Here is a 25,187-nt window from a genome sequence, read left to right on the forward strand (position 1 = left end):
ATTCAGTGGTACTAACCTCCCAAAACAGGCAGGGAAGGACAAGAAGGCACAGACCTCATTCCTCCTCCACACTGGCCAGAGTAACGGGGCTGCCTGAGAGCACGCTTCACCCGTGAAAAGTGGTGCATCAGAGGCAGGTCTGGTCTGTGATCTGTTGGTGTTCCCAGAGGCTGTGCGCCTCACTTGGTCACAATGGACCTGCTTCTCACTTACACCAGGGCCACGCTATCACTCTGGCAGTGTAAAGGCTCTCAATGTAGGTGTGAGTAACACTTAGGCTAGGTCGCCACTAGAGACCTATATTGGTATAAATACATCACTCAGGTGTGGGAAAAATCCACATCCCGGAGCCACGCAGTTATACTGACCTAACCCCCTGCGTAGACAGCACTATGTCAATGAGAGGGCTTCTCCTGTCAACAGTGATACCGTCTCTCGGGGAGGTGGATTAACTACACCAACAGGAGAAGCTCCCCCATTGGCGTCGTAGTGTCTTCACTAAAGTGCTACAGCAGTGCAGCTACACCGGTGCAGCACATGAAGCCACTCTAAGGCTTCTTTTCACTATCAGGGTGGTGTAAAATGGTCTTGGTGTAAATGAAGATCAGGCCCAATGTCCCCTGGAGCTCCCATGAGGACTGAGTGCCTCTGCAGCCCCTTATCATAGGGCTGTAGCTTTGCAGCCACAAGCTAGTCCTTGCGGTAGTCAGGAAGCACCTCTCCTTCCTCTGAAAACATTTTTCCTTTTTTTTTTTTTTTAAACAGATTGAGTTTTTTGTTTTTCTCCGAAATATGAAGAGGGAATAAGGAAATGGTACGGCAGCAAGTATTACGGAAATTAGTCCTCAGCTAGGGCTAAGTAAGTGCATGTGAATAACATTAAAGCTAAATTATCCTTCAGCTTGGTATGTTACTATGAAAAATGCCTATTGCTCAAAAGTAACAATCATCAATGAATTTGTTAAACTATGTAAATATTTGAATTTATGTTAGAGAATTTGACATTTCAAAATTAGCTTTCTTTATAAATAAGGTTCCAAATGCACATGGTATGTCAGGGAAGACCGTTAGAATTGGTATAATGAGTATTCCAAATGCTTTAAATCTCAGTTGGCCAACCTATGACTTATAGGCTGAACATGGGCTGAATCCATCAAAAAAAATCTTCACCAGCACTGGGGGTTTGTATGCTCATTGGCAGACAAAGAAAAGTTTCCCCTGTTCTTCACTTTTCTCCCAAAGAGCAGATGTGATTAAAATTTTTCACTGCTATAGCAGCATTCAGATATAAAATATTCAAAGTTTTGTAAAAGTAGCAAAGAGTCCTGTGGCACCTTATAGACTAACAGACGTATTGGAGCATGAGCTTTCGTGGGTGAAAACCCACTTCGTTGGATGCAAAGTTCTGTAAGTGTAGCTGCTACTGTTTTTACCAGACAGAGACATGCTCATGAATGGCTAATTTTTTAAATATGTTTGTCGTATTCTGATTTAGTTTCAATTGACATTGAAACAAGGAAACCAGCTGAATTTGAAGACAAATCTGAGAGAGAACCTGTGCTTGGGTGGGGAAGGGGAGAGCAGAACAAGAGCAGCCAGTTGCAGCAGTGTTACTGAGCATGCTCAGTACAAGCCAAGCAGCAAATCAGGGCCAGGGTGGGAGGGGGGCACATGACCCCCCCCCCCGTTGTCTCTGGACCATTTATTATCTGAATTCTCCTCCGATACCAATGTAAATCAGGAGTAAACCCACTGAAGTGACTGTGGTTACAGCACAGTGTGAAATAGCCATACATGCGCTATAGTTTAGGCCACGTACACCTCCCTGCCCCTTCCCTGTGTTTGAAGGAGAGCCAAAAGCTGATAGATTCTGGCTGGGGAACGTGGGGGAAGCATGAGCTATGTGACACATTCCACCAATCCTGCAGAAGCCCTCTGCTTCTAGGCTGTAGGGCAGGCTGCTGTAGCTGTGGAAGGGGGGTGCTGGTGATGAAAGGGGCAAGACCAATGTGATGACCATCCCCCATGGTATTTCATCCCTAATCCCGCAGAGATTTTTCTCAATGGATACAGTCATGAACCAATCAGCATAAACTTCTGTGGGTTCATTTTAGGCACAAAGCAATCTTCCTTTGTTTGGGGAGGGAACTCAGGACAGGTGTTAGGAAAGCACGCAGGTTCGAATGACTCCTTTCAAACCCATTGTCAGGGGAAAAAGAGGAATGGGAGAGAAAGCTTGGGGAACAATTCAGAGAGACTGGGTATTCTTGGGGATACTGAGATCTGTAGGGTTTCTCTACTAGTCTTGAGTTATGCATTTCACAGGTCTTCAAAAGTAACCCTCCAAACATGAATCAATGTAACATTGTCTTTGGTCACCTGAAATGTCTGCTCAAAGAAGCATGAACTCCCCCATTCATCACAACTATTTTAGCTATGATACCTAATGATACAATCACATGCCAAATTAGCAAACGCAAGTAGTATAACTGTGCATTCAAATCACATAACCACATGCCCAAGAGGCCCAATGCCAGCAATGGGAGATCTGCTGTATTTCAAGAATAATATGATTCTAGCCTACTCTTGCTGATTTCTTAGGTTTTTGTGTTTTTTTTTTTAAAGAAACTTTCAAGAAGAATTTGTTTCAATTCATTGCTCCCGTATTCTGCCAAGTTTATAACTGGTTTTATTCTAAGATTTGCTCACACAGGCAAAACTCAGTTGATGCTCATTCTTTTCAGAGACGATTCAGAAATGCCACTTATCAATTATTTACAACTAATTCATATTTAATTGTTTAGTAATGAACAGCAACTACTTCTATTTACAAATGATAAAATATGCTGTGTGATCGTAAGTCAAGAATTAATAGGAAGAAATGCTAATTATACTATTGGAAAAAAGATAATTGAAAAATTTGCAGTTAGTTGAGGCTCTTAGTTGCTGCAGGTTTAACGATCACTTTTCTGATATATCTTATCTCAAAAGAGTGTAGCAAAAAGTGATGATGCATGAAAGTTCTTGCATTTAGGAAATAACTGGAGCTTTATGAACCTTTCTTAAGGAAACCTGAATACAGAAAAATGTGCCTGGTTTTGTTTCAAACCGAAACTAAGGCCAAGGTCACAAAGGCTTGCTAGTCCTGTGGCAAATGTGAGCTGCTATTTGGCCAGTGCATGGTTCTGAAGGGAGACCATCAGAAATCTCTGATTTCAACCTGAAATCAGGTAAAATTTGGAAGCTTCAGTTCATTGTTGGAAGTAGAAACTCCAAATGAACCTCGGGAAGTCAAAGCTATAAAAAGATTTTCCCTAATCCCATTTACTGAAATGGAGCCTTTTTGCATGTTTCTAAGACTAATGGGCTACAGCCTTAGCAGCAGCTACGATCGGCTCAGGGCATGTGAGGGGCAGAGGCTCCCTGACACTAGGCCCATCCAAGTCCTCCTTATAACAAAAGGCAACCTCAGGACTACTTTACATTAAACCTGGCTTCCCGTGATCTAAAAGGGCTACTCCAGCAGTTGGGGAATACTGGATGCTGTGGTGCTCCAGCCACTTCCTCTTACTCCAAAAACACCCCCATTACTAAGGACTCAGAGAGTGCTTCAACAGCTCAGTAACACCCAGGGATTTTTCCTAGACTGCTGAAATCCTCAGGGGAATGGATTCCTCGGGTGTCACAGAGCTGCAGACCTGGCACGCTAGGTCATTCTACAAGTACCCACCAATTGGTCACTGGGGAGCAGTTATTTTTTATAATTTTTCTTTTAATTTTAATTTTAAGTATTAAAATTTAGATTAGAAACTCAGTCCTTTATTTGTGCTGGTTGCTGAAATACTGACAGTTGGCTCTTTTAATTCACTGTATCAAATCTTCAGCTTTGTGTTTAACAGGAAGCTCATAAGGTTTGGTTTTCTTGTGCAGCTTTTCTTCTCGCCTTTTCATAATTTCTCTGAATTGCTCTTCCTCCTCCTTTTGTTTTTCCTGACGTTCTTTCTCCAGGAGCTCCTCCTCTTCCTTCAGTCTGATCTGCAGCTCTTTCTGCCACTGTTGCAAAACAAGAGAGTGATTTCATTTTGGTGAATGATGCCTATATAGGAAAAAACACAATTTGGCATAACCGGGGTTAACATGAGCAAAACAGTTGCACAAACAGCAAGAGCAGGTAAGGGCAGGTATTTAGCAAGAGGGCTTCTGTTGGAGGCTTGCAGCTGTGTGCAAGGGTTGGGGCAGTGGACGGATGTCATAGCTTGCCTTATTGCTGCTAAAACAGAAGAGTATGACTTTGCAAAGTGGAAGGCTCACACGTCTAGTGGAAAATATCATTCATTTGTGGACAGCCCTGCTCAGCTCTAACTTAAACATAATACAGTTGGTATTCATATTTCCAGTCTATCTCATGGTTTCACTTACAGACATTCTCAATGCTGAGAAACTCAGGGGAGGGAAGGGGGGGACCAAGTAAGAAATGTATTAGCTTATTTCAGCCTTAATAGGAAATATAGGCATTGACAGAAGTAAAAACATTTTGCTGAAAAAGACCAAAAGTGTTTTAGTGCTGCAATCAAGAAACAGAAGTTAATGTCTCTTTTTTTGTTCCTCAGTGACAATGTTATTACTGCATTAATGGAGGCCCTGCAGCTACAGACTCTTAAATACAGAAAAATCCAAGTCTGAGTAATGCAGCAATAAAAATGTGTCAGGTGTTTTGGGTGGGGGTTAGGTTTCATAAGAAGAAAAATTGTGGGGGGGAGGGGGAGGGGAGCGGGAGGAACCACAGTCTCAAAGCACAGGACCAGGTATGGTAAATTCTGGGCTGAAATGTAAATTTTCTCATGCTTTTGGGTAGCTGACAGGAATATTGATGGCAAAAGCAAGTCCAAAAACCAAAACAGCACTTCTGATTAACATAACAAAGAAAAAGTTATTTACTTACTCTTGTTCTTTGTGAAGCAAAATACCCACACTTGGGAGCACATCCATTTCTGGCATTGAACCCTCTTGAAAGCTTTGGCCTTTGGGGTCACCTGATGTTGTATAAGGCGTATGGTCCCTCCCCACCCCAAGGTGCTTTTCAGTTTAATCAAATGCTATATACTGTACTACTAAAGACCTTGGAGAAAATGGGAAGATAAATGTGGGACTCTAGCAGACAATATACTGAAAAATCTATGAAGAAATAACCTTTTGTTCTCCTTATAATACTGTCAGTAGGCGGGGGAGGGGGGCAGTGGGGCAATTTGCCCCAAGCCCTGGGCCCCACAGGAGCCCCCACGAGAATATAGTATTCTATAGTATTGCAACTTTTTTTATGGAAAGGGGCCCCCAAAGTTGCTTTGCCCCAGCCCCCCTGAATCCTCTGGGCAGCCCTGTCAGTAGGACGTGGCTTTGAGGAGTACCAGTTTAATAAAGACTGCAGCTTGCTCTACTGAACTGGACATCAGACTTAGCTGCCAGATCAATAGAAAGAGCAATACTGAGTAAAGGTATGAATATAAGTGCAAGTAGCAGGCTTGTGTAGCTTTGCATAGCTTACTAAGACTTACTGTAGAGGCTACCTGGGTCCCAATGAAGCATGTTCTAAGACATTAAAGCACTGACATGTCCACAAATCAATCAAACAACACCCACAGTGGCAATAACCAGGAGCAGGTATTGGTCTTTTAACAGCATTCAAACCAGACCCTAGTAAAGGATACAAAAGATAGGGAGATGCTCCATGTGCCCTCGCCCTCTTGCATACCTGTCACAATCTAGCCCTTAGTTAGGAATTTAGGATCTGGGCATAGTACCCCTCTTATATTTAGAAAATGTGTATGATCAGTTAGTGTAAATCTCCCTTACTAGCCTGGCTGATCTTATTGCAGCTAGTAATAGTCTTGAGGACATACAGAGCACTCTTCCAAAAGTTCAAATGGACAGTCCATCAAGCCTGGCAAACAGGAGATTCTAGTCCCAAGTAGCAGAGGCTCACAAATAAGTAAAATGGCATATAACAGTCCTCTCAGAAAATGTTTCCACATTTGGATGTGAAAAGAGATGGGTTTGGACAATACTGTGAGATAGCCTGGCATATCTGAGTGTTAAATCCATGATTAACTGTATCAAAGAATTAAACCAATCACCCTTAGCTATGCAGCAGATTGTTATGAACTGGGTTAACTCTTGTTATGGGTTGAATTAAAATCTCATTGAAACTGATGTCTGAATGTGCCCTTCACATAAGGTTGCTGATTGCCATATTTGGGGTCAGGAAGGAATTTTCTCCTGGGTCAGATTGAAAGAGATACAAGGATTTTTTCATTTTCCTCTTCAACAAGGGGCATGGGTCACTTGCACGTTAAACAAATGTAAATGGTGTATTCTTAGTAACTTGAAGTCTTTAAATCATGATTTGAAGACTTCAGTAACTCAGCCAGAGGTTATGGGTCTAGTGGGTGAGGTTCTGTTGCCTGCGATGTGCATGATGTCAGACTAAGACCAGAAGGGACCATCATGAGCATCTAAAGTCTATGAGACAGTTAAGGGGCCATACCTAAAACAAGGCCTGATAGAGTCTGCCCAGGAACCAGCAACATGTGGGCCATGGGTTTGAATGGGTATGGATCTGACCAGGTGTGTGGGTGGGTGAGAGAGAGAGAAAAGACTGGGAGAATACAAACAGAGAGATGGTGACTAGAGAAAGAAAGCGAACAGGGGCAGGGACTATTGTTTCATTCTGTTTGTACAGCACCTAGCACAATGAGGTTCTGGTCCATCACTGGGGTTCCTAGGCACTATGCACTGTTTCCCAAACTTGGGATGCCGCTTGTTATTGGTTTGTTTAACTGCCGTGTCCGCGGGTTCAGCCAATTGCGGCTCCCACTGCACTATGGTAATATAAATAATAATCATAATATAGCAGTTCTCACGAAATTACAAAATGCTAATATGTAGCTAAATGTAATGACAAATTATTGGCACAATGCCTTCCAATTTAGCCACCTGATACACTCCAATGTTACTAGCATCTGTTGCCAATCAGGAATTGCTAACGGCAGTCCATCACTAAGTCTCCGTGAGCTATAGTGAAAATTTACCTCTGTAGTGCTGGCATATCTATCAAGTTGAGGTTAAGCAACAAGGTCAAATTGAATATATCTTTCTAAATAAATAAAAGGAGAATGTAATGATATATTTTTAGATAAAGAAGTTGCTGCCTGAATGCAGTGCAGTGGATTAATGTATTGCTTTAATGGACTAGCCTCGTGCCTCTCCAGCTCATGTAAATCCTACAAGAACAAAGTGATTAAGAAATCTTTTTGATCTGTCAAGAGTAAAGGATGGTCACCAGAAAACTGAATTTGGATTCAGTTGTTAGAACACACATCAGAAGAAATCAGTGCTCTGTACTCAGATGTAAGATTTTTGTCAGAAGAAATCAGTGCTAATTCAGGAGATCAGGATTAGGCTATTTTTTAACAAATAACAAAAGGCAGTGTTTTCCATAACTTAAGGAAGCAAATAACATGCACTTGTAGCAGAGTTAAAAGGTAATCAAGTTTGGCAATGGCTGAATTTTATAATGCTCAATATTCAATTTATGTAAATGCATATTTTTTTCAGGTCTGCTTCTCCTTGCTCAAAGAGCTTTTTTATAATTGTAAACAGTGCTACTTGTCAAACAAAAAAGGGAAATAAGGATCTTACCTGATCCTCAATTATCTTCTTTAGCTCCCTATCTGTCCGGGTAAGGATATCTGGATATGGATAAATTGGTATTCTTGCTTGCAAAAGTTCTTCCCTTTAGTAAAAAGAGAAACATCCAGCATCATTACGTATCAGCATTCCTTTTCTTGAAATCATGCCTGCGTCTATGCTAGTCTTTTTGAGGAAATCGTAGCCAGTGCATTTCCATCAATGGAAAAAAGAGTTGGAGTGCTAATATAAATAGAGCTCAGGAATTTTCATCACTGTGTCATCAGACCAGCTCTGAGTAGCGATCAATATTGAAATCTTCATAACTGCAAGTAATGCTGTTTCTCTGCATTCCCTATTCTGTGCTAAGTATAAGGAATACCATAAATATTGCAGTAACATAAAAAGGCTACCTGTTCACTTGCAGCATGATTGTTTCAACTGAATACCTACCATAGGGTTACCTATAACACCCATCATAGTAGAATCTAAAATTGGTTACAATATTGTTTGTTGCCATGTTGATTCCAGGATATGAGATAGACAAGGTAGGCAAGGAAATATCTTTTGTTCGACCAACTTGTGTTCGTGGAAAGTACTAACTTTAAGGCTTCACAGAGCTCTTCCTCAGATCTGCGGAAGGAAACCAGAGTGTCTGAGCTAAATACAAGTTGTTAAGTAAACAATCTGTCCCAACTTATTAGCTCAGACACTCTGGTTCCTTCCCTAGACCAGAGAAAAAGCTCTGTGAAGTTTGAAATCTTGTACCTTCCACCAACACCAGATGGTCCAGTAAAAGATATTACCTCACCTACCTTATCCCAGTAGCATCTAAATTCTGTTAATAAGTATTTTTAGAGCAGAAGTCACAAAGGGGTGCTGTTATATAATCTTACGATTTTTACTCAGACTGTGAGCAATGTGGTCTCTGAAGAAATTCTGTGGTGTTAGCTTTTTTGTGATGGGAACTCTTTGGAAGGAGCAGGTGCAAACAGAGAAGTTGCTCTCTGCCTTAGACTCTTCCTCTGTGGTTAGTTCTTGGTGCAGAGTTGCTTCTAAGGAACCAGGCATTAGTATTTGGGCTGGGATTCCTGCAAGAGGGTTTTGGTTAAGTTGTTTGACTCCTTATGTCCCAGCACTGGTGTAAATCAACAAGTTATACTAAGAAAATGCCAGAAATCAGTGTCACTGATTTCTTCTTAAATGGGAAACCAACCTGCAAGATGCTGACTTCTGCTACTGCTCAGCAGAGGGGCAACAGTATTCTAACTACACATTATAATAAGCACTGTTATATCCAGAACTCTGAGCTAAAAACTCAGATAGTGAGCACACAAAGAAAAGTGATGAATCTGCCTTGCATGCTTTCAAAATTGTCAACAGAGCTCTAATCCAAAGCCCACTGAAGTCACGCAGTCTTTCTATTGACTTCAGTGGGCTTTGGAGGAGGCCCACGCTAAAAGAAAATGCACGGCCAAAGGCTTTCCCTCACCGAGTGGAGAATTTGTTTCTCCGTCCCTTACAGAGAATCTAGACATGTTTCCCCCGTCTTGTGATAATTCAGAGGACCACCCTGATGCAAGGAATGGGGAAGTTGGAATGGAGAATATTATCACTCCCTGTGCTTATATTTCAGGAACAACCTTCTCTCTCCTGTTGTCCTGTTAAGAGTATTTCTTTGGGAGAGTTGCTGGTCTCTTTCATGCCCCTCTTCCCTATTAATGAAGGTATTTGTGGGGAGATCATTAGTTCTGACCCTGCCATTCTCACCACCTGCAGGGAGCCTAGAGAGACTTCCCCTGCCTCCTGTCTTCAGCAGCTGGGCTACCTCATGCTACCTACTCTCTTGCTGTTGCCATGAGTGACTCTTGGGTTCCTTCTCAGATAGAGCAGGTGGAGGGCTCCCAGAGGCCTCCAAGTCCCTTCTGTCACCCTTTCCTCCCCAAAATGTATCTGTTTTGAAAAGCAACACTCCTATTGGACAAATGACTCTTTTTCCTCCCTGTTTTCTTTACACAGTCAGGGCCAGGGAGTGGGCAACACTCCAACACTATCCAGCTGACCTAGTTGTTCTGGAGCAATAACAGCTGCTAAACACAATCATCCAAGAGTCTGCTCTTGGAACAAGCTAACAGATTGTTTAAAGTGAGTGAATATGGCTTCTCTGGGCCTTTGTCTACACTAGCAAGCTCTATAACTGTAATTTGCTACCAGTGCAGCTCCATCAGTAGTAGCTGTAATGTAGACAGATTTCAGCTATTATTACCTCCCACACTCTGAGAAGGATTATATATCCTGGTGATTAAAAATACATTAGCTATCTCATATGTAGATTACAGCTTACACAGTTACTACCACAGATGGTGCTAAAAAGAGATAAGGGCAAAGTCCTGCAAGCAGCCTGGAAGAAAAGGGACATTGTGTGAAGTTGCTTTTATTGCCATGCCTGAGCAGTACTGCACTGTGAAAAAGGCAGGAACTAAATGAAATAAAGGAGTTTCCTAAAAATTAAGCTGTACTGTCATCCGATAGTAACATTAATAAAGACTCATCATAATATATTGCACATGTATAGTCCTGCCATGTGAGGATATCAAAGCACAAAACAAATATTATTTCAGCCTCACACCACCTGTTAGATAAGGAAGTATCCCTATTATACAGCGACTAGAACCCAGATCTCCTGACTCCTAGTCCTGTACTTTAGCCTCAATATTATGCTTCCCTCTCATTTGTAGCCAGACAAAATGCAGGTGCCCTAGGGATTTAGAGCACACAACATAGGACTACACAGGAATTTGCAAACTCATAGAAAAAAATAAAAAAAGAAACTAAGGGAGAGAACAGGATAGTGAAGATCTTCAGTTCTGAATATGGCCTGGCCATCTGTATTACGTAGATATTCCTTGGTGTTGGATGCATACTCCCTTTCAGTGACTTCCCTTTTTTCCCGGGTTTCCCTGACAATCTAGATGTTTTTTTAACCTAGGTCTTGTTTTGCATATTTACTTGTTTTTCCCCAAAGCATTCCTAGTTGACTATTGCACATTTATTTTAGTAATTATGCCTAATTGTAAAAGTAGTATAAATTCAAATAATAATTATAAAGAGCATAATACAATTTTGTGACTAAAATATGCCACACCTGCACAGTAAAGGATTTCTGAAGTTAAAAAGCGTAGCAATTTCAAAGTATTTTCCCCCCATGTAGTGGTGATGAATAACCCATATTTCTTTATGCTCCAAGAGACACAAATAACATGTTTTTCTTTAAAAATGGAAAAAACACCTTTTTACTAATAGCAAAGCAGAAAAAACTGGGGCAGGGATCTATCTTTTTTACTTGCTCGTAAAGCACCAGGCACGCTTTCTGCATGGAACAATATAAAGAATATAAAAAATAAGATAACGTTTTCCATCTGTGAGGCTCCCAAAACCTTTACAAACTATATACATAGAGTAATTACTTTCCCCTATAGAGCTAGGCATTTTCTATCAGACTGCTGAGATCTTATATGATAAAACTCAGTCAAGTTTGAATTTCTATAGTCCAGTTAGGCAGCACTGAAAAGAAGGATTTGTTTTATGGTAAAAAGATGGATGCTACATTAAGTACAGTGGTGATATTGGAACTTGTTACAATAACAATAACCTACAGTGGCTTAAAAGAGAACTGGAATAGTTCTTTAAAAATAAAAACAACCCCATAAAATGTTTCTTACCTGTATCAACCTTATCCCATTCGCTTCAGCTACCAAGTAAGACTGTAGCTCACAGATGGACAAATTGTACCATAAAACCTGACACACAATTGACTATACCATATACATCCTGTACTCTTGCCAACCTGTACCATTTTTGACTACCAGGTTGATTAAACTCTTTCAGCTTCTTAGTTCCACGTCAGCTCTCTCTCAATTTTGTGCAGTACAACACAGTTCAATTTCATCTAGAGAAACTATCTGAATTGCTTAAATTTCCTTGGAAGTGATTTTGTAGCATCTGAAGTACAAGTGGTAGTTTCTCAGTGTGCACACTAAATAACTCTGAATTGATTTAAGATGAAGCTGGTCAGTAAAGATCAATTGAGGGCCTGGTGACCCACAGTAGAAAAAGGGAAATGCAAATCATGATTTTTCTAGTGAACAGAAAATAGATGTTTTCTTACCGATCAAAACCTCCTTTGCAGATGCACTGGGGATATAACTTGAAATTGATAATCTTTAAACTTTTGCTCAAGGCTGTGAGATTTTAAAGGGAAAAAATTGTGACCTACACTTTACAAAATGACTTCCAAGAAAACAGCCATTCCCAGCAGTTCACTGTATTCTATGTATTCACAAGCCCTCTAGCACAGAGGAACAGCATCAATGGGCTTACCTAAGATTGTTGAAAGCAGACATTTTAATGGGTTTTTGCCATTTCCTCTATGCTAATCTGTATGATATTTTTCTTCTGCTTTATTTTCTACTAACCTTATTCATATATTTTAAACAGAGGAAGAAAAATGGATGACAGGACTTGTGCAGCACTGAAAGCAGCCTGATGTAATACCTGAGTGCATTTGTACAACCACAGTATTTTCAAACAACTGCAGTGCTGAATCCCTAAAGTACCTTACAGATGTCTATGTATGAACCAACTGTACAAGCAGCAAGTATTCACTAATGTGAAACCACTTTAACTTAAAATGAGACCAAAATACCCAGTTCACTGAATTTGATATTCACTTAGCTAACAAGCTTGAACTGCCTTATTGAAATCCATATCAAATGCTTACTAAAAATGAAGCTGCCACCATCATAGTGAGCAACATCATAGTATTTAACTATAGATAAAAACAAGTATCCTTGATTTTTTTTCACATTGTTGATGTATCATCTATAGACATTACATTTATAACAATAAAAAAGATAAGTGTTAATATAGTCTGTGATGTTAACTTTCCTTATAAATCATTGTGATAAAGCTCTCACTCTTAAGCTTTCACCTATGCTAATGAATTGAGATAATTATCCACATAGTGCCTCTTCAACATTCTCATACAGTAAATGGAAGGTTTCTTTCAAATATCTAAGCACCTGCATAGTCCATAGCAAAGGTTTATAAATTGCCCTCAGTGGAAGATGGAGATTTAAACACGGAACTATTATATTTCCAAAGTCAGAGCCTTTTGTTTTACTAAATGGAATAAAGGGATTATCTGAAAACACACCGAGAAATTAGCATAGCAGTTAGCAGTACCTTTCATTTACATATTGGCCTCCATTCTTAGTTGTGTTACAGTCACCTTGTTCTGTTCCACCTGTGCACAGCTGCCCTGAAGCCAGCTGGGCACAGCTGCCCTGACTACAGCAGGGCCTCCCCTGTGTCTGAGGATTCTCTAGTGGTGTGGAGCTAGCTTAATGGCAACTGCATCACACCTCCCCAGCACAGGGAGAAACTAGGAAGGAAGGGGCATGGCAGAGGCATCCCGGCCTCCTAGTGATCCCCAAATGCTAGGACAATGCCTTTTGGTGCCCCTTCCTAAATTACACTGTTCTCTTCTCACAGGCAACCCAGGAGGGGAGTAATTTTTCCTGAATTGTACTGTAAAACATCACTGCTAAGTTTATATTTATTTTTTTCCATTTTTAATTAAAACTTTTTTTGTTTCATTACTAGCTGATGTAGTGAGGTTCTCTCCTCTTTCCTGAGTACCCATATATTTTTAGAAGGACAACAGTCAGATTAAGATTCCCCTATTTTCAGGCCAGCAGGAAGGCATACTTGGCTGCCAGCATAAGTTAGAGAAGCCTCCAGGTTGCTTTAACTTACATTTTGCTATTTAATGATCATTCCAGCAGTAGCAGTCCAACCCCATCTCTTTCCTCACGTCATGCCATTTGCACCAGGTAGTACAGAGCCAGTATGCTGTCTCTGTGTCATGAAGGAGTATTCTGTGGAGGCTGGATCCAATAAGGCTTTACAACTCTTTTTAGCCACCAGAGTGGTCTGAAGGGACATGTCACAGGGTGACTGCCCCTTTAAGCGGTGAGGGGTCTAGCCCTACCTGTGACACTTTGTTTGCCTCCCCAGGTGGAGAAAATAAGCAAAGTCACATGACAGGTAGGTCATGCGGCAAAAATCAGGCCATCTGGGGAGGAGATAAAAATAAAAACCTCAGAGTGAATGCTAGGGGTAGGGAGTGGCAGGTTAGATAACCTACAGAGAAGACTGGTAGACGCAATCCTGTCTGAGTCCCAGCAGATCCCAGGAGTGCAGGGTCGAGGACAGGAGGCTTGGGTGAAAAGACTCTCCAGAGAGATGAGGGGCTGCAGCAGAACTGACGGAGCTCCTTGGCTCAGAGGTAAGTCAAGTGCGGGAGCAGGAAACCTGACCATCTGGTGACTGAGGGTGAAATTGGAAACCCCAAGTGAGAAGGGTCACAGAAAACTGTATCTTTATAAAGACTTAATAAATGAGACCCTAGGAAAGGGAATATGATTGTGTATTTTGGGTGTGGAACAAGTTATTTGGAGAGGCAAGAGGGTCCTGAGGGTAATGGGCCTTCAGAGCCATTTTGTGCCATGAGGGAGCATCTTGTGGTCTGGGATGGTACTTGGCCCCAATACTATAATGCAGCAGTTGTCAAACTATGGGTTGTGACCTAATTTTAATGGGGTCAGCAAGGCTGGTGTTAGACTTGCTGGGACCCACTGCCTGGGCTAAAACCTGAGCCTAAGGGCTTCAGCCCTGCATGTCTGGGCTCAGGTTACAAGCCCCATGCCTGGGACAGTAGCCCTTGGGCTTTGGCTTTGGTTCCTCTGCCTGGGGTGGTGAGGCTTGGACTTTGACTTTCACCCACCTGCCTGGGGCAGCGGGGTTTGGGCAGGATCAGGCTTAGGTCCCCTCTCGTGGTGTCATGTAGTAATTTTTGTTGTCAGAAGCGGGTTGCGGTGCAATGAGGTTTGAGAACCAGGGGCGGCTCTAGCTTTTTTGCCACCCCAAGCACAGCAGTCAGGCAGCCTTTGGAGGCTTGCCTGCGGGAGGTCTGCCCCGGTCATGCAGATTTGGCAGCTTGCCTGCAGGAGGTCCGCCAGTCCTGCGACTTCGGCGTACCCGCCACCGAATTGCCGCCAAAGCCGCAAGACCAGGGACCTCCCACAGGCTGCCTGACTGCTGCCCTTGCAGGGACCAGCAGGCCGTCCCCTGTGGCTTGCTGCCCCAGGCACACGCTTGGAGCGCTGGTGCCAGGAGCCGCCACTGTTGAGAATCCTGCAAAAATATAATGGGACATCTGGCCCATAGTCTGTAAATCAGTCTGGGGTCTTTTGAAGATGATGTGCTTTATAAATAGCATTTTGACAATATTCCTATTTTTTTTTTTTTGTATTTTAAATCTGGGAGGTGGTGATCTTTTCTATAGTTTGTAGTGACCTACACAATTTTCCTCTTGCTCTATTGTTGGCTGGCTGCTGCATTAGTTTTCTTAGATTTGTCTGATTGTTATTTATTCTAATATATTTGTTTTATTTTCCTCCTAGCACAATCTCTCTAATGGAATTAGTTACACTTTCCTTTCTTTAAGCGCTGAATTGACATTTCTTATGTATACAGGTTTTTAGTTTCTTCTTCTTTTAGATCCTGGATTCTTTCAGCTGGACTTCTGCCTGTAAGTTATCTTCCTCAGGCTTCTTTTTGCTAAGTTGTTGTAGCTGCAGCCCAGTGCATGGAAAATCATCATCTGTTAAACTATGGATATGCTGACTTCTTTAATTTCAAGGAAGTGCTTCACACTGACTCTCTGTTCTTTTGGTGATTGCACTCAACATATTTCCGCTGAAAATGTTAGACAGTAAACCCTTAAATCTGTAATAGAATGTTATCCTCACATGGCATCAGGTTAATGTACATCAAATGATATAGGATGATGAAATCTGACATGACCTAATGAAAAATGATGCATGCCTCAGATGCTTTAGTTTTTTTACAATTTGCTAGAAGTGGTCAGAAGCAGCTAAGTAGCTTCAAGACATGGAACTCCGTTAATAAACCTTGGGTTTAAAAAAAAAAGTAATAAGTAGCTGAAGCACCTCCAATTTTTATCTGCAATTTCCAACATAGTATACTACTGGGAAATTTCATTTGGGTCTTATTACTTGACATCAGCACTGCCATGTCTGCATTTGCCTTTATTTGTAGGTTCAATCGTTCCCTGGTTGCTGCCTTGTTGTTATAAGACTCAGATTAGTCAAAGACTTTCTTTATACCACAGTGTGCTGCAGTATAAAGTTTCTGCTCATTGTCAGAACAAGGTGCTTGCTATTGTTTTTGTTGTAATATCACTGTAAGGTGTTCAGAAACTGTTTTAATAGTCTCTCATTGTTTAGGACCTGGCTGATCATAATCAGCCACCTAAAATGGCTGTTTTATGCACACAGCTACTCTATATATTTTGCTTGTGCAATTACCTCCATACCTGAACATTTTGGGGGTGTACCATAGGAGTCTCTCTTTGGAAATATTCCTTCTTAAGTGTGATATGTCCATCTTACCACCTGAACTACCAGCTGTTAAACTGGAACTGCAGAGGACAACGTGAAGCTGTGATATAGTAATGATGACAACTCTATAATAGATTCTGTGAGTGCTGCTGCACAGAAGGGAAAATTGGGAACTTTACAGGGAAAATTGCAGTCCACAATAAAGTGGTGAGGAAGAATTCTGTGACTTGATTTAATAAAATCTGTTTCTGAATTTTCGGTGGAGTTAACTTACCATATTAGTTCAGTGGAGGCTGATTGTTAAAACAGCATGAATCAAGGTTGGGGGGGCGGGGGCATTAAATGATTGTTTTTTCTGATTGACAAATCTTATGTTTTAGTAAAGTTTGCTAGTTAACAAATTAAATCTGAAAAATATATTCAGTAAAGAATTTTACTCTTTAAAAATAAGCATTTTTACTGTACCATAGAAAAGCTCCATCTGGGGGTGTGGCCAGGATGAAGGGTTTGGGGTACAGGAGGGGGCTCCAAGATGGGAGGTGGTGCAGAGGGGTTCTGGATGTGGGAGGGGGCTCTGGGCTGGGGCAGGGGGTTGGGTTGCAGGGGGGTGAAGGCTCTGTATTGTGCAGGCTCTGGGGTGGGGCCAGAGATGAGGGGTTTGGGATGCAGGAGGGGGCTGGGGCACGGGGTTAGGGCATGGGCTTACCTCCATGGCTCCTGGTCAGTGGCACAGTACGGGGGGCTAAGGCAGGCTTCTTGCCTGTCCTGATTTTGCACCATACCCCAGCGGGCAGGTCCTGGATGGGGGGCCAGGAGACTCTGTGCACTGCTTTTGCCCGCAGGCACCACCCCTGCAGCTCCCATTGGCCATGGTTCCTGACCAATGGGAGTACTGAGCTGGTGCTTGAGGGAGAGGCAGCACACTGAGTCCCATGCCGCCTTCCCTCCTACCCCCAGCCTAGGAGCAGGACCTGCTTGCTGCTTCTGGGGTGCAGCGCAGAGCCAGGATAGGTAGGGACTAGCCTGCCTTAGCTCCACAGCACTACCAACAGGACTTTTAGTGGCCCGGTCAGTAGTGCTGACTGGAGTTACCAGGGTCCCGTTTCAACCAGGTGTTCTAGTTGAAAACCAGACACCTGGTCACCCAAGTTAATGGTCAGATTCTCAGCTGCTGTAACTTGCTGTATCTCTACTGGAGTAGAGTCCTATCCGTCATACAAGACTCTTAAATAAACACAGTGAAAAATACCAAATGGCAAAACACTCTCCTTTGGTCTTTTGTCTTGCTGCTGCTCTTCCACTTGTACAAATTCACCATGTTATGGCTGACTTCCTGATCTCCCATGATCCCCCATAAATACAGGGAATTTGCAGACTGTTCCATATTCTGGGGGGTCTTGGCAGCAGAATGCTTTAAGGACAGTGGGTATGGTACAATCTGGAGATGTTCCTGCACCGTTGGGGGGCAAGCAGGCTGCCTTCTCCCATAAGAGAATTTTAGGAGGGATTTAAGAGGGTGGACACAAGTCCCTACAACTGAGGGTAGGTCTATGCTGTAGTAGAGAATAAAGATGTTTAAACAGGAAGCTGACCAATTTTAGACAGAATACAACCTACACAGCATTAACCACAGCCTTTCACTGAGGATGTTCTCAACTCAGGTTTACTAACCCTCATTAGCTAACTCAGCTTAAAATAGCAGTGGAAACATGGCAACTCAGACTTGGGTTAGTAGCTCAAGTTCAATCCCAGTTTCCCCCAGAGGCTTTAACTCAAGCTGCTAACCTGAATTAAAAGCACAGTTGCTGGGTTTTCAATTCTATTTTTAACCTACGTTAGCTAAACTGAGTTTTTTTTTAAAAAAAAAAAAAACCACTTTTTTTTTATTTTATTTTTTTATTTTTTGCCCGTGTAGCTGTACTCTGACAGAATGGAGAGAGTTGTGTCATCTGGCCTGCCTGAAGGTCAAGGGAATAGAAATCCTGATGTGTATTTTGCTGCATCTTTGGGCTTGTTTTCATAAGTTTACTACAGAAAACCCATGTTTTCCCATGGCAGTGTTATAAAACAATGAAGAGTATTTCCACCAAGTCTCATATATCCTGAGACACACAAAACCTGGTGGTTAAAAACTTGGTTAAACAAGCACTGACATGTGGCAGCCAAATGACTTTTTCTCTCATTGCTTTCAATGCTCAAGCCTGACCTGCCACCAAGGATACATGGTCAATACCTCAAATCTGTAGCTTCTTTAGAAGTGTCATCAAGAGCTTGAATTTTCATTTCGGGGGGCTGAAATAGTGAAATTTGAAAATATCTTTCCAAATTAATTCCAACTTCTAAAGGAAACCTGAATAACAAGCAAAAGGCTGTGGTTAATGCAGTGTAGGTTGTATTCTGTCTAAAATTGGTCTGCTTACTGTTTGAACAGCCCACATGCACTGCTGCAGCATAATGATTCAAGCCAATCGGACTAATCTGATTTGATCTCCCCCCACCATACCACTATACCAGAAAAGAGTACGTCGGCCAAAATTCTGATGTGCACAGACTTTTACAGACCTATCAATGGGCAAGCATTGCAATGAATCTAACCTCATTTTTTCCTAATTCTTTGCAATTGCTCTCAAGTCTCACACTGTAAACTAAGATTAAGATTGCTTCTGGCTACCATGTTTCAGAATATTTCAAAAGCTAACTTTGCAAACATCTCTTTGAGTGGAGTTAACAAAGCAACAAATTGTATCTCCTCAGTTTGCATGTCACAGAACAATTCTTTTCTTATGAACAAAATGCTACAGTTTGTGCTTCCATATAATTCACTTGAGCAGCAGAATGGCCATGTAGTTGTATAGCTAGGCAATAAATTCCAGAAGTCTGAGACCCACTTACAAGAAGACTGTCCTTATCAGGAATCCTCATGTTTTCTGTAAAACTATTTAAACTTTCTGCCTTGAAACTCATGGATATTTTGCTTTTCTGAAAAGTGCAGGGATATCTGTTTTTCATAATTTTTGTGTGCATAGGTGCTGGAACTAGGGGCACTGGGAGTGCTGCTGCACCCCCTGGCTAGAAGTGAATTTTATTATATACAGGGTTTACAGTTTGATTCAATGGCTTTCAGCACTCCCACTATAAAAATTGTTCTAGTACCCCTGTCTGTATGATGTGGCACATTCGCTTGGTCAAGAACTTTTGGTAATAGCATTTTTTGTTAACAAAAATAATGTTGGTTTGTGTTCAGATACTCTTCCACTTTTGATTTTTTTAAAAATTCATTGTGTGGATATGTAGGTTTTTATGCAAATAGTTTTTAAACACTTAGCATGGTAAATCAAGGATCGACTTCAAATTAAACTGCCTGACCCTGGTATATAAATGTACAGCTGCAGCAAAGTTCTAGGGCTGATCTAAACAGTTTTTTGTACTGACTTAACAATATCTGTTTAGTAACCTAGATAATTAAATTGTGCAATCCACTTAGGGTGGACATACTTATACCAGTATTAAGGTACTTGTATCATTATGGATTATTTCCATAAACTTACTGACAGGCTATTCTGATATATGCATGTTTATACTGATATAACTTTATAGCACCATAGGAAAACTGACTTCTAAACAAATAGAGGACCTGCCCCTCCAAAGTCAAGTCAAATAATACTTGCTGCTGCTGCTGTTGCACTGAAGTATTTATATTGTAGCTTATTTTACTTTGGTATCGTTGGCAAATTAAACTGCTTACTGTTCTAGCAAAAATAATTGCCTTCAATTGATCTGACGAAACTTAATTGCCTTTTTTGGAAAATTCAAGGAGCATCCAGATTTCTAGTCTTTAATATCCAGCTATGCCTCACTCATACCTCTTTTAAAATAAATCATTAAATAAATGGTCAGGGAAAACTAGCTATTTGTGGTTTTGAAAAGGTATAAATATTTATCTCTTTTCAAAACTACAGCTGTTAAGAAAACTAGCTCAATAATTGTGCATGCATACACACACACACATTGAACTGTGACTAAGTGCTGTCAGAGGCCCTGAGCATCATGAACATCATAATATGACATCAGATGTGTGATGGTACAGTTCTTTACAAAACAAGAGATGGGTTCTCCCTACAGCTTCGGAGCCAGGGGCTCAGACCTCACTGGGCTTCTTTTTAACCTTACCCACATAAAATACCTAAGCAGAGCACTGGCATTCACTGCCCTGTTGTGTAGCAGTCAAAACAGAAACACTGGTGCCCCACCTAGTGCTTTGCAACTATACAAAACACTTCTACTTCCATAATGCTTCACAGGCAAAACACCCAGCCTCACGTCACTAGCCAAGCAAAATGTAATTACTTTACATCACTTGCCTGTCTAACCAACCAATCTTATGTCTAGCAATAAAAAGCTGCACTGTGCTTCAAGTTTGCTTCTAAAAGGCTCAGTAAAGCAAAGTCTATAATACTATAATTCAAATGAATTACAAAGTGAATATTGTACTGTCATGAATAAGCAGGTTTCAGACTTGCTAGAATTAAAAACAACATTTTAAAGTGAATAATGGTTAATTCAAAACTATGATTAGCTGACACAGGCTTCATTTTATGTAATCTGATTCATGGACTAATATGTGATAAGTGGAAGCATTTGCTTATTTTCAGCTTTGTTGGACAGGGATAATAAATAACTGTTCTGTATAATAACCAAGCTTGCACTTCCTGCATAAGACATGCTATTCTGGAGATGTTACATATTTCTTCAGAAAGTTTTTGAAAGCAATTCCAGAAGGGCACCTAGGAGACTAGCTTCGTCCCATGCAGGGTGCTGCATTGTGCAGAGAGGGCCCACTCCCTGTGCCACCACCCATTACACTTGAAACAGCAAAGGCAGTCACAGAGGGGGCAACTCCACCAGCCCTATGCCATTTAGGGACTTGCCTCTGCCACAAGAAATAGCGGGACAGATCCACTGTATTAGCCCTTTTGCACTAGAGCTCAACAGGACTGTCATGCAGGGGGTGAATCTGACCCCATGCATTTGTATCTAATAGAAATACCTACCCATAGAAATAAAATGACATGTGCCACATAAATGGACAGGCCGCTAATTTTTCCAGAACCTGGAAGTGTTCTCCAATTTGATACCTGTCTTCTGCCTCATTGATAGGTACTGGACAAACACAGAATGAACAGTCTCAGTCCCAAAGATCTTACAATCTAAGTACAAGATAAGAGGCAACAGATGTTTACAGACAGGAGCAGAAGCAAAATAGCACAACATACTGAGACCATAGCCTACCAGCAGCCTAACTACTGGCAAGTTTGTTTGTTTGTTTGGATTTTTTTTGTAGGTATCACGGAAAAGAAGAGGGGATGGATTTGAAGGTGAATAATGAGGTAGCTTTGTAGATGTTTATGGCAAGTTCCTCCAAAGCATAAGGGGAAAGCACGGGAGAAAACTCAAAGATGATTGTTTTGAAAATGTAATGAGTAGGTTAAGGAGGCTGGCATCATAGGACTCCACTGGCTCCAAGTACCATACATGTGTTTAAATGTCAAATCCTGAAACATAGATTTATTTTTTTCTAATTGAGCCAATTAAAATTCAGGCTATTCTAAGCAGATAATTGAATGGAAACTCTCTGGTTTTAATCTCTCTCTAGAAGAAGGGTGAATTCCCCTACTGATGTGTACTAAAAAGGCTCAACTGCAGAAGAAAATGTCAAATTTTGCATTCCATTTTTCAATGCAAATCAGAATTCAATATTTTGAGAACAGCTTATAAACGTAGCTACAAACTTGGAGATATGAGAATATAGAGACTATTAACAAAATAGGGTTCGGTAAAAAAATAGCCACATGACCATATATACTCAAAATTGAAGGGGCAGAAAGCACAAACAGTAAACACATTTTCCCTAATTTAAACCTGGGTTTAAAGTTTAATTATAGGCAGCTTCCATTATGCAAAATGACATTCACCTTGTAAATTTTCACTTGTAAATCATAGTACTAACATATTTAAAGGTCAGAATTCTTGTAAAATTAGCTTGAGGGGAAACTTTTTTACACATAAGATAGAAGTGTAGGTCTTTTTTAAACAGGCAGATGCATAACTCACTACTAGCAGAGTCAAAGGAAGCCATGTGCATTACTATCCTTAACTTTTCAAAATGCTGTGAATTGTACTGTTTGAATGTATAGCATATGGGAGGCAGCATCTGAAGATCAACTCCAGAAACATTCTATTAGTGGTACAGTTTGTCACAGATTTGTTAGGGTCCCCCATCAGAGCATGGTAATATAAATAAAGTGGCATGTGGTGGCTGATCCTTGTTTGTGTGTGCAAGGTTGGCAGGAGAGGACAGTGAAACTTTCCTTTGGTAAAGAGGCCAGACACATTCGACCTCCAAGCTTCTCTGAACACTGGCGTAAACATTCCTGTGCAAGCCATCTGAAAAGAAATGAGGAAGCAGAGTCATGGACTAGCCTGAAGCAGCTGGCAGACTTGGCCAGCCACAGAGGGGAGTGCACACAGCACGCTTTTAATTGGAGGGGTAGGGACTGTGGTCTCCAGGAGCTCTAAAAGTCTTTCTGCCCTTCTGCAGGACAATACCAACCTGGAGCTCACAGAAGGGGCACTGTAACTCCACACCATCTCCAATACGGGTTTTCATTCTGCCTCCACACTTTCCCCTCTAATTTCTATGAAACTTTGGAAAAGACCTATTAAACATAGGCCCAGATCCACAAAGGGACTTACTGGACCAGCAATGGGATTCACAAAGCCCTCGTTAGATGCCTAACCTCCCTGTACAATGCATGGGGGGAGAGGTGCTTAAGAATGGGATCCACAAAAGCCAGCATGCTGGGCAAGGAGCCACCTAAACTAGACAATGGAGAGATGCTGATGAGAGGGGTGGGTCCTACGCCCCTTCTCTCTGAGTTTGGCATTTCTCTCTTCCTGTGATCCACAGCCAAGCACCTCTCTTCTGGTTACTTGACTTAAACATATAAACTGCTTCTTGCAAGAGTGAGTTAGGCACCTGCCTTGCTGCACATGGTAGTGCCCATGTAACTTTTAGCCCTGGGGTTAAAATGCTCACCTCAGATGCAGGACACCTCGGTTCAATTCTCCCCTCTGCTCAGAGGCCACATACCAATCAGCTACAGTCCCAGGCAAAAGTTTATTTTTCCATGGCTTGTGGATCATGCTAGGGCTTATGTGGGCAATAGGTGTGTTAAAAACATTAAGTATACCCAGAAACATCTAGGTACCTACAGGGGTAGGTGGCAGTCTAGCATGGGTTTTGTGGATTGCAGTAGTGCCTAGAACTGGGACTTAGGTGCCTAACTACACAAAGGAACTTGAACGATAGACACTCTAGCCCCAGTCCAGCAAAACATTTAGGTATGTGCTTAACTTGAAGCTCAGTGCGTACTCAATATATTGACTTAAGATGACCTACATTTTCAGAAAGAACTAGTGAATCTGTGTCTCAGTTCTTATGCTCCCAACTTGAGAAACCCTTAAAGGGGCTTTTTTTAGAGGGTAGGCACTCAGCACACTTGAAACATCAGCTCTCTTTAGGGTTTCTCACACTGGAAACCACAACCTGAATCAACCACAGTCAGTTGCCACTTTTGGAAAGTGGAGGCCAAAGTACTGATAAAGCTAACTATGCATATCTTATTCCATATTACACTCTTTCTGGTAGATGTAATTGGAAATACACATGCCACCAAATCAGTATGTATTCATAGTGAACATGGAAAAGCAAAATTTAAGCATGGAAATATGAAGCTGTAGTACTCTCTCATGCTGCAAACAATGGTCTCTATTAGAGTTATAGTAACAAGTTTGCATTATCAGACAGAAGGAATTTTTTAAGCCTTCTTTGTACATTTTAACCTTAACTACTGAGTAGTTTTGTTTCTTGGGTAGCACTTTAATATGCATCTGGTGTCTGTTATCTTGCAGTTACTAATGGGTCATTATTTTAGACAGCTGTTTTTTAATTGTGGATATCAGAACCTACAAAAGTGAGTTGATGCATATGCAATCACCTTCAATTAGACTTAGGAAATGTAGCTTGCAGAATCATAACTATTAATTATGTGGTTTTTTTCCCTTCAAAGCCTAATCATGAAAGGCTCTCTTGGGGCCCCAAGAATCAATGCTGCATTGGGAAAGGCAAAAGAGATCCTGCTTCACAGGGGAAGCTGGAGGCCTCCTACCTGTGGAAGACTGGAAGAGGTATCATGCCTCTCAAGGTGCATTAATTGTCTGACACCTTACACTGATGTTAGTTGTAGACTGCATGCTCACACTTAGATTGATGTGCAGAAAGGGCAGGGAAACAGTTATGTCCCTTCCCTATACAGACAAAGCCCATTGGGGGCCTGCAGTGCTGCTGTCAGCATTGGCTGGCCTTCCTTTCCCCTCCCACTTGCCCTTGAGTGCTGAAATTGATACAAGTGTGGAGGGCCTCCCTACAGCCTTACATTTCACTTGAGCCCCATGAAACCCCTGCATTCTGAGTGGTGCCTGAGGCCTTACCAGTGCATTGACACAAATTTCAGCATAGCAGGGCAACCGTTTAAGAGTATGGCTGCCTCTTGAGTGGGTGAAATATGTTCCCTGCAACCTTTACCCCCTTTACTGCACCCTGGCTGGGTAGCTACAATTTCTGGCTTTAAATCACATAGATTTCTTAGGAGTCTAGAATTTGTGACATTAACTCTGTTGGAGACTGATACTTAAATAATTTCTCCTAAATCATAATCTTTGTGTGGTTTTTTTATACACCAACCTTAATGTATCACAATATATTTTTACTAACAAAATTATCTAAAAAAGGGAATTATTTGGTTAGTTAGCAGAAGTTCCAAATCCTGCTGTTATGGGAATAAAAAGTACAAGTAGGACACTTAGCTTTGTCTGGCTCAGCTCTCTAGAGCTCAACACACCTAAAGAAAAAACAATACTGGGAACAAGATGCAGGACCTGTAAAGAATTTGTCTCACT

The 25,187-nt window shown here is 41.4% G+C and overlaps 1 protein-coding gene across 2 annotated transcripts in view; it reads right to left on the bottom strand.

Annotated features, from left to right (window-relative positions):
* Positions 1 to 1,912: 1,912 nt before the first annotated feature.
* The window catches only part of TMEM232 (transmembrane protein 232), a 133,798-nt gene continuing 110,523 nt past the window's right edge, over positions 1,913 to 25,187 (bottom strand). For both annotated transcript variants that reach the window (XM_032770080.1, XM_032770081.1), the window contains 2 exons: positions 7,696 to 7,789; positions 1,913 to 4,053 (listed from right to left, as the gene is read on the bottom strand). In XM_032770080.1, the coding sequence (XP_032625971.1) occupies positions 3,865 to 4,053; positions 7,696 to 7,789 (283 nt within the window). In that variant the 3' untranslated portion in view covers positions 1,913 to 3,864. The remainder of the gene's footprint in view (positions 4,054 to 7,695; positions 7,790 to 25,187) is intronic.

Source organism: Chelonoidis abingdonii, chromosome 6 (genome assembly GCF_003597395.2).
Source record: "Chelonoidis abingdonii isolate Lonesome George chromosome 6, CheloAbing_2.0, whole genome shotgun sequence".
In the NCBI taxonomy this organism is placed as follows: Eukaryota; Metazoa; Chordata; order Testudines; family Testudinidae; genus Chelonoidis; species Chelonoidis abingdonii.